This window comes from Zootoca vivipara, chromosome 10, assembly GCF_963506605.1.
Source record: "Zootoca vivipara chromosome 10, rZooViv1.1, whole genome shotgun sequence".
In the NCBI taxonomy this organism is placed as follows: Eukaryota; Metazoa; Chordata; class Lepidosauria; order Squamata; family Lacertidae; genus Zootoca; species Zootoca vivipara.
This window is the reverse complement of record NC_083285.1, coordinates 47834983-47849098: the sequence shown is the minus strand read 5'-3', so window position 1 is coordinate 47849098 and position 14116 is coordinate 47834983. Positions and strand designations below refer to the sequence as shown.

The 14116-nt window shown below is 42.2% G+C and overlaps 1 protein-coding gene across 4 annotated transcripts in view; it reads left to right on the top strand.

Annotated features, from left to right (window-relative positions):
* The window catches only part of CRY1 (cryptochrome circadian regulator 1), a 35355-nt gene extending 21695 nt beyond the window's left edge, over positions 1 to 13660 (top strand). Inside the window, exons 5-14 of one of the 4 annotated variants that reach the window (XM_035126916.2) lie at positions 486 to 574; positions 1265 to 1405; positions 1503 to 1814; positions 5204 to 5355; positions 5453 to 5655; positions 6394 to 6483; positions 8647 to 8742; positions 9665 to 9739; positions 9821 to 9928; positions 12996 to 13660. In XM_035126916.2, the coding sequence (XP_034982807.1) occupies positions 486 to 574; positions 1265 to 1405; positions 1503 to 1814; positions 5204 to 5355; positions 5453 to 5655; positions 6394 to 6483; positions 8647 to 8742; positions 9665 to 9739; positions 9821 to 9924 (1262 nt within the window). In that variant the 3' untranslated portion in view covers positions 9925 to 9928; positions 12996 to 13660. Of the gene's footprint in view, positions 1 to 485; positions 575 to 1264; positions 1406 to 1502; positions 1815 to 5203; positions 5356 to 5452; positions 5656 to 6393; positions 6484 to 8646; positions 8743 to 9664; positions 9740 to 9820 lie in introns of all 4 variants that reach the window. The other 3 variants (XM_035126919.2, XM_035126917.2, XM_035126918.2) reach the window with 3 other exon arrangements.
* Positions 13661 to 14116: the final 456 nt, after the last annotated feature.

Here is a 14116-nt window from a genome sequence, read left to right as displayed (position 1 = left end):
CCCGGAAGTGAGTGTTCTGGTTTGGGAACGTTCTTTGGAACCCGAACATCCAACATGGCTTCCAATTGGCTGCAGGAGCTTCCTCCAACCAATCAGAAGCTGCGCCTTGGTTTCCAAACAATTTGGAAATCGAATGGACTTCTGGAACAGATTCCATTTGACTTCCAAGGTACCACTATATCCGCAAATGGAAGGAATCATTCCATATGTTGAAGGGTACTTAAGGATATAGCCACTTGTCTGGTAATTAGGAAAGGAAATAGAAGATTTTTATGAATTTGGTGGGTAAATATATAGCACTTTTGAAACCATGCACATCTTTTGAATCTTTTTGGAACCTAAAAGCTTGTAGTATTTGGATATTTCCCCCTTTGTTATCCTTGATTCTTAGCATTGACATGCTAGCAAACAATTTCTCACTTGGGAAAATTACATTCTTGACAAAATTGTTTGGCTGCTATATTTATAATTATTTTATCTTACAGGTTTTGATACGGATGGATTGCCTTCTGCTGTTTGGCCAGGTGGAGAAACAGAAGCTCTTACAAGATTGGAAAGACATTTGGAAAGAAAGGTACATTCACTAGCCTTAACACACATCAGTTAATGGTGGTTTAATACCTTGTACAGAGATAAAAAGGTACTGACTGTAGAATCTGAGGATTTCTATGCTACCTTTCAAAACACAACATCGTCCCATGAAGGCTAAAGTTTGGTACAAAAACTCTTAAAATAGCATCAAAATATTAAATATTAAAAGACAAAGAGCAGCATAGAACAAAGTAGGCCAACAGACAAACAATTTAAATTGTACCCACCATTTCCCAGAAAGATGAACTGAAATAAAAAGCTCTTTCACACCTACCCAAAAAGCAGGTGGGGAGGAGTGAAATATATCTCCTTTGTAGAGGTGATCTTCCAAATATTCTTGTTAACTCTTCTAAAGAAACATAACCCAGCTACTTGTTTATGCCTTTATTAACTGGCTCAAGCATATGGCCCTTGAGGGAGGAGTCAGTATTGTATTTTTGCTGTATTTTCAAATAGAGCTCACCTTTTCTCAGTACCTTTTGATTGGAGAGCAATTGTTGCTTCTAGAATTCACAGTTAAACAAACTGAAGCTGGTAAATGTCAGTGGTTCCAGATTCTGAAATCTAGGTGTGCTGTTAGCTGTTGCCAAGTTTCCTTTTTTTAAAAAAGTGATTTTAAGGGGGGGGGAAAACCTAAATGAAAAATGTACATAACCGTTTCATTTTCCTTAAGGCTTGGGTAGCGAACTTTGAACGACCACGAATGAATGCAAATTCTCTTCTTGCAAGTCCCACGGGACTTAGTCCTTACCTAAGATTTGGCTGTTTGTCCTGCCGCCTGTTTTACTTCAAGTTAACAGACTTATACAAAAAGGTATGAACCAGCAAACGTGAACTGTCAAATACTCATTTAATAATAAAATAAAACTTTTGTTAAAAAAAATGAATAACTAATTATGCTATCATTTCAGGTAAAAAAGAACAGCTCTCCTCCTCTTTCCCTCTATGGCCAGTTGTTGTGGCGTGAATTCTTCTACACAGCAGCCACTAATAATCCACGCTTTGATAAAATGGAAGGCAATCCCATATGTGTGCAGATTCCATGGGACAGGAATCCTGAGGCTTTGGCAAAATGGGCAGAGGGCAGGACAGGATTCCCATGGATTGATGCTATTATGACCCAGCTACGTCAGGAAGGCTGGATCCACCACTTGGCCAGGCATGCTGTAGCATGCTTCTTGACTCGAGGCGATCTGTGGATTAGTTGGGAAGAAGGGATGAAGGTACACTTCTTTGTTCCTTAATTGATGATGATTTTTCTTTTGTATTGGCATTTTAAGATTTCAGTTTGATATTTTAGTTATGCAGATATTTCTAAATTTCAGGCAGCTTTTACTACACAACCTTTTTATACAGAATATATTGTATCTAGTGCTGTATCGTTGGCTTTTCTGTTCATTATATATAATGGTATTAGACCATGGTATTTATCCCATTCTTTGAATAAATACTCGGAGAAGGCAGTCCTAAATCCCACTGATGATGGAATTTACTTCTGAGTAAACATGCTTAGGATTATACTGTAACAGTAGATATTGCTAGGCCTTTAGAGTGGAATTTATATCCCCTTAAAAAAACAGTGAACACGGTGTGCTACTTATTATATAACTTAAGCAAGGCTAGCTAAATAGCATCATCTAGTGGAAAACAGACATTATTACATGCCACCCTCAAAGCTTCCTATGTGAATTTTCCTTTTCTTTACACTGCCCCCTCCCTCAAACACAAATGCACAGCTCTAAAGCTGTTAAGAATAATACCACGATCCTGTGGACCAGGGGTCCCCAAACTTTTTCAGCCGGGGGCCGGTCCACCGCCCTCAGACCCTGTGCTGGGCCGGACTGTATTTTTGGGGGGTGGGGTGGGGAGCCGAAATCCTATGCACATTGAACATATTGCATTTGGTGCACAAAAAACAGGAAAACAATACAATATTTAAATTTAAAATAATGATTTTAATCAACACAAAATAGTATTTGAAATAAAACAACACTTTTTGCTTTTGTTCTTCTGCAAACCAGAGATAGCCACGTCTAGTAAGAAGCAGCACCAACCTTCCCCAGCAGCAACCCTGAAAAGGCAGGAAGTCCTTCAAAAAGCAAAAACCTTACTCCAAGGTGCTATCCACATGTCTTTGCAAGTCCATTATCATTCTCCCTCTCACCAGTCATGCTTGGAGCACATTTGGGGACAGTGGCTATGGAGGATTCTGTGTAATATGTAGCCATTTCTGGATCCACACAGGAGTTAGTAGGGCTGTTACCACAGGGTGGGATAGAACACTGTCTGGTTGAGGGGCTTTGATTTGTTTGTTTAGTTTTGCCCCAAATTTACTGGTGGTTAATTGAATTGGGGGCTGGCTAGCACTTAGGAAGGATAACCACACCACCACAGTCTTTGCTTGACTCTCCATGTTTTGGTGCCCCCCCCCCCAAGAACAATCCTAGTAAATTGGGTTGGGGGCTGACAGGTCAATCTGGAAGGCTTGGTGGACTGGATCATGCATGCAGACCTAGCTCCAGCTTACTCAGTGATATGTGATCAAGGCCAATGTCATTCAGCTTTAGAAAATAGGAAAATAACTCCATACAATTACAGGTGGCATACTTCTGGGGTGGAAGGACTAAAATCGATTGCATTATTTCAGCTAAAGTTCACTGTGGCTTAATTTAAGAACAGAGAGTTCTGCTGGAGGGGGGAGGCGGCTGTGGCAGTGGCGGCGGCGGGCAGGCGGCCCAGGCCAACTCCTCCTCAAGCGGCGGATCGGGCCAGCCCGGCTCCGGCGGCGGGAGCGGCAGCACGGCTGAGCGGTGGCGATGGGGGGAGGGGGCGGAGGGGGCCATCAGGGCGGCCGCGGCAGTGGCTGGGGTGGGCAGGCGGCCCAGGCCAACTCCTCCTCAAGCGGCGGATCAGGCCAGCCCGGTTCCGGCGGCGGGAGCGGCAGCGCGGCTGAGCAGCGGCGATGGGGGGAGGCGGCGGAGGGGGCCATCAGGGCGGCGGCGGCGGCGGCGGGCAGGCAGCCCAGGCCAACTCCTCCTCAAGCGGCGGATCGGGCCATCCCGGCTCCGGCGGCAGCGCGGCGGAGCAGCGGCGATGGGGGGAGGTGGAGGAGGGAGGCGGCGGAGGGGGCCATCAGGGCGGCGGCGGCAGTGGCGGCGGCGGGCAGGCAGCCCAGGCCAATTCCTCCTCAAGCGGTGGATCGGGCCAGCCCGGCTCAGGAAGGAAGCGATGGGGCCGGGGCTGCGGCTAACGGCAGCCCGACCGGGACTGGGGCTGCAGCCGCCCGCGGTTGGCAGCTGCCTGGGCTCATCCCCCCCACCCGGCCGAGAAAGCGCCAAAAGCCCAGGAAGAGTCCCGTCTGGGCAGGCAGATGTAAAAAGGTAGCCGCTTTATTCCTAAGGCGCATGGTGGGCTTCTCCCGGAACTGCCGCCCCCGGCGCGCCCTCCCCCTCGGACAATAGAGGCTGGCAGGCAGGCAGGAGGGGGGATGCCGCTGGGATGGCTGCGCCTCTGAGGCAGCGGCGGCGGTGGAGGCGAGAGCGGAACGGGGCAAGTAACGCTGCTGGGACAACCCAAAATAAAAATACTTAAAACACACACACACACACCTGTGTCTTGCAGCAGGGGCTGCTTGCGGCGAAGGGTGGAGCGGCAGCAAAGAAAGGGGTTTCTCCGGCTGGCTCTGCTCTGGCAAGAAGCGGCTGCTGAAAATGGCGATCAGCCAACTTAGCACAGCCCCCTTCCTCCTGCACACGTGCAGCTGCTGCGCACCCATTGGCTGGGGCCTGAAGCACTTCGACTTTTTGATTGGCTGCTACTGGCCAGCCACGATGAAGGAGAGGGGGGAAATGGCGACGAAGGGGGAAAAATGGCGCTCGGCTTGACTCTCTGCTTAAATTTTTTTTTTTTAAGTGCAGGATGGCCATGCTGATCCCCAGACCTTTCGCGGGCCGGATTGGCAGGCCAATTGGGCCGCATCCGGCCCGCGGGCCGTAGTCGGGACCCATGCTGTGGACTGTCTTCATAGCTGCAACAATATGAGCAGTTGCTTAAGTTAAGATTCTAGCGAAGGGGCAGCATCTCCCACTACTGCCTTGCTTTCAAGGAACTGAACAAACCTATTATGTTCACGTTAGTTCAGTACAGTATGTATCTTATATCTAAGCCAGGTGAGCAGGCAACAGTGTCCAGGCCAGCAGAACAGCCTAGGATCCCTTAGATCTCCTTTTGCAGTGGTGCCTACCTTAAGATCTCCTTAGTTTTGTTTCTCATTTTTAGTCTAAGTTTACCGTATGTATATGAGCCACATTGTGCTTCTGGTGCAGACGAATTCATCTAGATAAAACTATGACTGCTGATTAAGCAGAGTTTGGAATTCTGTTGGGCTCTGCTGTGTGTGTTCTCATATGCCTTGCCTCAACAGGGATTTGGAACAAGAATTTACAGTATACCTTCCTCTGCATTATGCCAAGAGTAGGAGTTTTATGTAACTCATCATAGTCATTTTAGCAGCCATGACTCTGATGGCTTTGTTTTAATGCTTCAGAATTGTACATCATTGAAAAAGTATTTCTGAAAAAGTGTTTGGGCTAACAAAGTGTTTGTTTTAAAGGTATTTGAAGAATTGCTCCTGGATGCTGACTGGAGTGTGAATGCAGGCAGTTGGATGTGGCTGTCCTGTAGCTCCTTCTTCCAGCAATTTTTCCATTGCTATTGCCCTGTGGGCTTTGGCAGAAGAACTGACCCTAATGGGGACTATATCAGGTTAAGTACCATTGTCAATTATTAGTAAAATTAAAGGGTTAAACAAGCTGTTCCATAAAGGACTCTGACTTAAACTTTTTCTTCTTTTATTTATAAGACGCTATCTGCCTGTACTCAGGGGGTTTCCTGCAAAGTACATCTATGATCCTTGGAATGCCCCCGAGGGTGTCCAGAAGGTTGCAAAATGTGTAATAGGAGTGAATTACCCTAAACCAATGGTAAATCATGCTGAGGCAAGTCGTTTGAACATTGAAAGGATGAAACAAATCTACCAGCAACTATCACGATACAGAGGATTAGGTATGGTAAAATGTTTTTATTTCTGTACTTGAATAGCCACAGGGCCCAGGCAAAATGAGTGTAACTAGGTGATTGAAAAGATTGGCAAATGAAAGACTGTTTCTCTTGTGCATTTCATTCATGTCAACTGTTTTATGTTGAACTGTTGGGTTAAATTTTGTGAACCACTATATAAAGGGTTGTATCCAGATAAGGTATACTCTGAGTATTGGAAGCAATGGAATTACATAACTCAAATCAATTGATTTGATGAGAGTACTCTGAGGATGACTTGACCAGATGCAAATTGAAATTTTTCAATCCAATTATCCATTGGATTAGCTTTTTTTGAAAACGAAGTTGGATCCATTGTTGGTCATAGTAAGTGTCCAACTTAGTTGGATACAGCCCATTGCATTCTTCTGTCTAGAAAGAGTGAATGAACATCCATATGAAAGGAGAATTTGCTGCTTTTACATACTTTCCAGATACTGATCTTGGTGCTGCCTTTGCAGCCCCCCCTCCAGTTCCTGCATTTTTAAAATCCTTGTATTCAAATTCAGACTAGCCTGGATGTACATTCATATATTTAACAATACTGCCAATCCATGTAATTTCCTTCTATGATCTGTTTCTTGGAGGACCTAATTTTCATTTTGGATGAAATACAGGAAGCCCATGAGCAGGATTGGAAAAGATAGTGACTAAACAAAAATGCATGTTCTTCATTCTGATGCTAATGTATTTTGTTTTGATTAGGTCTGCTTGCATCAGTGCCTTCAAATGGAAATGGGAATGGAAATAGTGGCCTAATGGGATATTCACCAGGGGAAACCCTTCATGCCAGTGGTAAGTTCTACCTAATAAAAGTAGGCTGGGAAATAGAAAGCAGTAAAATCTACTTAAGACTCCAATGACATTGTATTGTTCAGCAAATCTATCTTACCAATTTTCCGAAACTAGAACTTCAACAGCATATGGCCATTATTATTCATAACTAGCTGGCCCTGCACACGTTGGTGTGCATTAGTCTGTCAAATGGAGGGTAATAGGCCCCCTTCAGATCCCACTGAGCCTCAGAGTCCCCCTGTTTTACAGGATCTCGTGGCGGAGGCGGGGTTTGTGGGTGTGGCACGTTGTGGCTAATCCTTGTGACTGCCCCCACGTGTTCCGATCCATGATCTATTCTGTTTGTCCTCCCCCCCTCCGTGACCGGTGTGTATCATGACGTTTTGAAGGATGGTATTTATTTTTGTCTTGTGGTTATTTGGTGGGGATTTTGGGGGGGTAGTGGTGCTAAATTTTAAAGTAAAAACACTTGCCGTGCCCCCAAGTGCGTTGCTGTGGGTTATCACCCCCCCCCCCGGGCGGCCTGGCAGGGGGCTACATAAAACAACATGCTGCGGCCTGCGATCCATGCGCTTGCCCTCTCCCCCCCCCCGACTACAATTCCCATCTTCCCTGACCACTGGTCCTGCTAGCTGGGAATCATGGGAGTTGTAGGCCAAAACATCTGGAGGGCCGCAGTTTGGGGATGCCTGGTATAAAGCATAAGTTAAAAGGGGCATGACTGCCCTTACTTAAAATGGCCGCCAGAGCCTCGCATGTGACACAGCGCCCACTAAATTTTAAAGTAGAAACCCCTTGCCGTGCCCCCAAGTGGGTTGCTGTGGGTTATCCCCCTCCCCGGGCCTAGTGGGGGCTTAGCAGCCTGACAGGGCCTAGGGGTCTGATAATGGCAGCCTTGGTGGTTTCAGTTGCTTGGTTGATGATGTCATTATTTGGTTTGTGGGTGTGGCGTAGATTTCACAGGAAGGGAGGGGGTGTAGGAGGAGGAGCTGAGGGAATAACGCCACTTGAGGGCGTTGTTTGACTTGGTGGAAAACCAGGTTTATACCTGCCCAGGTGTGAGATTTGAGGGATTTTCTTTTCCAACAATGCCCAGGGAGTGACCTGGATCGTTGTGTCAAAATTTCAGGACGTTCGGTCAAGCGGTTACGGAGAAAAGTGGAACACGCACTTTCACGATTTTTACATTTTTATATATATATAGATCACTCAGTTAATAGGTAAAGTGGACATCTACATACAGACTACAGATGGGAAAGGGTTTAATTCGCTCCACAACTTTTGAGGGAGCATCATGCCTCTTATCTCAGTACCTGGACTGGAACACAATTAGCCAATTGTCAATTACTGCATTTTCACAAATAACATGCACACTGAAAGCAGTTTAAATTAGTAGTTTCCAATAAAGTACATAACCATAAAAGGTTAAAAGAACTCCAACACAACACTAATAGTCTTAAAAAAACAGAAAGGTGAAATGCAGTGTTTTCATTTTATTTGCACAGCATCCATTATACTGATACCCAGTTGCAGGTAAAGGTCCTTTCCACTACAAAAGGGGAACTCTTCAACTTTCTTAGTGTTTACATCTGAGTATGTAATATGTATATATTAATATTGATAGGATATATATTAATAATATTATAAAATGCAGTTGTGATGACTAAATATTTAATAGTTCTTTTCAAAATAATATGCAGATGTAGTTCTACAATACAGTATTTAAAAATCGGGATTAAGGCCTTTTCTATCTTGGTTACTTTGAACCAAGAGGAAAGTACTTGCAAATCATTGTTTGCATGTACTTAGATTCCTGTCCAATGCGAAAGTAGAGATTGCACATGGATTTGGTTAAGAAAATGGGCTATGTAACTAGCACACAAATACACATAAGCAGCTCAGGCTGTTTAGTATTTCACATGCTGAAGAGGTTCTCATAGCTTTCAGATTATAATCTTTAAAACCAAACAAAAATAGTTTGGGGGACTGACCAGAAAGTCTAATTTCTTGAATGGGAAAGGAATAAATGCTTCTTTCAGGCAGGATCATAAACGAATTGACAGTCTAGTCAGAAATTAATTTTATTGTGACTGTGCAAATTAACTATTGATAGGAAACCTGTTAAATGAGTAGAGTTAACCATGCAGATTTGTGTTCTTCCAGGATCTCAAATGGGAACAAATGAAGCCCATACAGGAAGTGTTCAAACATGTACCTTAGGAGAATCTCATACAGGAACTAGTGGAATTCAGCAGCAAGGTAAGACAACATTGCTTCTGTTTTGCATTAAATTCCTCAGAAGTCTTACTTATTCCAATACTTTGGATTATACCAATTGAACAGGGGGAAGGAGGGGTTTCCTGCCATGCCGCCTGTAATTATGTACACCTTGTCTCTATAAGACAGGTTCCTTTTAAACCTTCTTTAAGTGAATGTATCTGAGCAAAAATATCTGGCCCTCTCCAAGAAGAACCAAAATAAAGTCAAGAGAACTTTATGCTGCAGCATCAGAGTTTGTAAATCAAAGAAAAGTTTATCTCCCACCCACCCCTACAAAGTTTCAGATGCTTTTAGTACCAATTCCCCGGCTACCCTCTGTGTAAGTGTGTTGTTGAGGACCAAGGTGTAAGAGGAAGAATTCTAGAAAATAAATGAGACCTCCTCAAGTGGGATTTCCATTGCATTGCCAGCAATCATACAGGTTGTCATTTAGAGAGAGCTATGTATGCCTGAATAATTAAGCACTGAAGTCTCACTGGCTTCAGAGAAAGTGAGATAGTTCTGTCATTATTTATCCACCCATATGCTGGAGTTCTACCATTTTCCGCTATGCAAGTTAACCACAGATCCCAGCTGCAAAGGTGGAGAGGAAGTAAAGTAGGCACACATAGGACTTCAAAATTTTTGCCTCTTAGGTATGCACACAGCCAAAAGCTATTCCTTGGGGCCAAGGGCATGGGCTGCAACATGACCTGCAACAAGACTAATCTTTAGATTTCCCTATGTATTCACCAAGCCTAAACAACTACCTTTTAAGATCTACGTAGCTTACACATTTGACAGCCCAATTGGTGGCACTTACATTAAAATGTATTATAATTGTATGAAGAATTTCTAGAACTTTGATCAGAAATATTGCAGATCTTTTACACATTTCAAAAATATTTTAATGTGTTTTTAGCAGGTTACCCTCAAGGGAGTGGTATTTTGCATTACGCTCATGGGGAAGGCCAGAAAACACACTTAATTCAGCAAGGTAAGTTCTCTAAACATGTGTGATGGCATTATCTGAAACTCAAATAGATTCTTAAAGTAGGTCTTTGGTTTCAATTTGCAGGAAGAGCATCTCTTGTTGCTGGAGTGTGCACTGGGAAACGTCCAAATCCAGAAGAGGAAACTCAGAGCATTGGTCCCAAAGTCCAGCGACAAAGCAGTAATTAATTGGGTAAAAAATAAGAACTCTGAAGGAAGTTATTAATGATAGAAAACCACATGCTGATGTCAGAAGGAAAAACTAAACATGCCTCCTGAATGGTTAAGAACATAGCTTCCATTAGAGGAGTGGACCAAATATCATTGAACCTAACATCCTGTGTGGCAGTGGCCAAGAGTCCTGACATTCAGTTTATGCTTTTAGCAGTTGCATGGGAATACCATATGACTTGTATTGCCAGTTCTGCTCCTTTACCTTAACTTGCCCCCAACCCTTAAAACTGTGCATTAGCTTTGCCTATTTTTTGAGCTTGCTGAGTGATGATAACCATCCACTTCAGTCATCAGGTATTTGTGTAACTTTCTTTGAGCGGGGAAGAGGGAAGGATTTTGTTTTATTTGACTCCACTCATTCTTATGATCTTATGCATAGTTTTTATACTGAGAAAGTGGAAGTTTCCTTTCATTTATTACCGTTGCATTATACAGTTGTCCTTCCTGCAACTTGTTTTTTTCCTCCCTAAGCTGCAGCAGGTCTAAGATACTGTCCTGTTGGCAGCTTCGAATCTGCACCCCTACAAATATTCATGTTCTGCTCTCCCCCTTTAGAGATAATATCTAAATGCATACCCAGTGTAAACACTGCACATAGATTTATCTAGGTTGGCTGCAATATTTTTCTGTAGTTCTTGCACGTCTTTATGTTGGTGCAAATGTGCATCAGTAGGCCTATGAAGTGTGCATTTAGAATAAGTAGCCATGCCTGCTCTGAAGCATATTTTGTACTGAAGCAGTTACTCTGTTCTAGCCTGTTTAGAATAGCTGGGGCCATGTGTTTTCTTCTGCTGCTGTGGAGCAGGATTTGGAGCAGTTAACAGAAAATTTTTCTGCACAACAAATTACTTAAACATCCACATAGTTGGGAAATCTCACCTATCTTGCTATGATGACCATAAAAATAACCCTCAATATTCATATAACTGCTGAGTATTATCAGCTGACATAGAAGGGTAGAACAGTTTATTTTGCTGTATTTTTCTCTGTATGCCTGAAATATTTATTGTAAGTATGAAGAATTGCTCCAGCAATTATGTTTTGATGTGTCACCTCATTTCTGAGTTCTGTTTAAAATATTGTGGCATTGTGATCTGAAATATGCCATATTGGTATTATGGATAAACATATTGTCAGACTTTACTTAACATTGTGCTTCCATCAAATTCAATCCATTTTGCCACTCTACACACTCCTTTGTCTCAATCAGCAGCTTCTTGACTAATTTACAAGATATAAAAACAGCCATCTATTTGCTCAGCACTATTTATATTCTGTTCAAGTTTTATTGACTCCCTCCTTTATTTTACACTTTGAGGCACACCAAAGGTTGTAGGGCTATAGCTCAGTGGGAGAGTATCTACTTTGTATACAGCAGGTCCCAAGTTCAATCTGACATCTCCAGGTAGAGCTAGGAGAGAAACCGTGAAAAGCGGCTGCCAGTCTGTAAGCAATACTGAGCAAGATGACCAGTGCTCCAAGTATAAGGCAACTTTCTGTGTTCCTAAGATAGACTTATAGATCAAGATCTTATGGCTAATTTTGTCATATTATCTCTAGGCTTCTAGAAAAACTTTACTTTTGTGAGTTACTGAAAGTTTAACATAGCATTGTGTGGATCATGTATAATTTGGTAGCTTACACAAGTGAAGATTGGAAAAAAGACCAGTCTGCTCTTCTTAAAAACACAAAAAATGCATTCTGTAGCTGTCCATTATATTTGGAAATATTTTTTACCTACTCAGCTTTCACAGCAAATATTTGGCTGCAATCCATCACACACTTACCTGGGAGTACATCCAGTTCAACTCAGGGGGGCTTATTCCTCAGCAAACATGCATGCAATTTCATTGGTAGTTTGCCATGCATGTATGTCTATGGACAGTTTTTATTTTTAAAGCTTGTGTTATTTTTTTGACAGGGCTGTTTACAATATAAAGCACAAAAATATATAGCATAATAATGATAAACATATAATACACATAATCCCCCCCCCCGAAATTTAAAAGACCACAGATCATTTAATTAGTCAAAGGCCTGGGAGAAGAGGAATGTTTTTGCTTGGAGCCTAAAGATATGTAACAAAAAAAGTGCCACGGAAGCCTCCCTAGTGAGAGCATTTGATAAGTGGGGAGCCACCTCATAAAGGACTCATTCTTGTGTTGCCACCTCCAGACCTCTTGTGTAGGAGGCAGATGAAGAAGGGCCTCAGGTGATTACTGCAGGGTCTGGGTCAGATCATACGGGGAGAGGCAGTCTTTGAGGTATTGTGGCCTTGAGCTGTTTACGACTTTATAGGTCAAAACTAGCGCTTTGAATTGGGCCCATAAATTAATTGACAGCCACTGTAGTCGGGTCAAGGCTGGTGTTATATGCTCAAACCATCTTGTTCTCTTGAACAACCTGACAGCTAAATTCCGCACCAAAACTGGGCCTAAACCGCGATTGAAATGGATCTAGAAAATTTGTTTCCTCCAAGAGTGCCTAGATCTGGTCTGCGACCACTCGTTCAATAACCTTGCCCAAGAAGGGGAGGTTGGTAACAGCAGTAATTAACTACATTACTTGAGTGGTTTTACCACTGCTTCCTTCAAGCTGTCAGGGACCACTCCCTCACACAAGGAGGCATTAATCACCTCCCTGGTCACCCTGACTCATCCAAGCACCTTGTCCACAACTCATTGAACATAACAGGATTAGACAGTGCTCTGGACATCACTTACTTATGTTCTGAAATTCCCAAATCACCACACTCTTTTGTTTGGACTTCCACTGCTAGCAAGAAGCTACGCATTGTAGTCTTATGGCACCTTACATGCAGCACAACTTATGCAAGTGATGAACCAGTCATTTAATTAAATTATGAACAAACAATGTATGCAGAAAATGTGGTTCATTACATATAAAAAACATATATTAACAAATATTAAAATGTATGCAAGGTATGGCAACAAATTTCAGAAAGAGAAAACATAATATTTATTGAGAATTAATTCCTAATGGACTGATTCATTTTTGTCTTGCAGCTTTGCTGAAAGAGAAGGATCCACACCCTAAAATTTCAGGGCAAAATTATTTCACTTCATATTGGAATTAAAAGTTTTTGTGAGAGTATTTATATTAAAATGTGCATTTGCATACATTTATTTTCACACAGTCTGAATGGTTGTAAACAAGTATGTTTTTTAATGCATTGTTTCTAACTGGTATTTCTATGGTTTTTAAACTTTTAATGACTCACAAAGGGGAAATAGAGATTTGTAAATAGAGCATTTGGTGATGAATTTGGTAACTTACTGTAAATATAAGCGTTCATGATTAGTGATAGACTCATCAATATATTTTTGATATTTCATGTATGGCTTTCAGAAAAGGCTTTACTTTGATGGATATAAAATGGAAAGTGTCCAGACAATGATGATCATTTTTAGATTTAATATTTTCAGATTCGGGGCAGGATTTTTGACCCCTTTATGAACCAAACTGTCTTTTCAAAATGGTCAGCTCTTATATGTCTGTGTATAAAATATGATAGAGATGTTACTCTATGAAAATACAGCTGTATATAAGTCTCATATGCCAATATTTTGTTAAACTATGAAGTTGTCATGTCTGATGTTCTGTCCTTGTATTTCCCACTGCCTTGTTCAATCACAGTGAGGATGCCCTTGTTAATAAAAATGTATATACAGGTTGTTTCATTTACGTCTTGTTTTTGAGCAGATTTTGTATTGGTCTAGTCAATACAGTTTCTAAGAAGTGCTAGCATACAAGTTTTGAATTGCTTATACCTTGTGTTTATAGAATTTTATAGCTTCAAATAGCATTTGCAGAGTTTACTCACCCTCACTAGCTATTGTCCTAGGCACCCACAGCCAAGGAAGGCACATATCTGATAGCTAATTCTTTATTGACAAAAGTGTGTACTTAAAGCAACTCTCACAGTGCTCCAGAAGTCCAGTTACTGAACTTATGTTTACTTCTGATATTTTGCCTCTTATCAGGGTAGTAGTTCCTGTTATTCCTTTCACAATGAGTCCCTCTGCATTGCTTTTCTGCATGCATCTGGAAGCAATTTTATCCCTGGTTCCATATTTGTGCCAATGCTATCTTCTACATTACTATCCTGCAGTGCCAGTACTTGTTC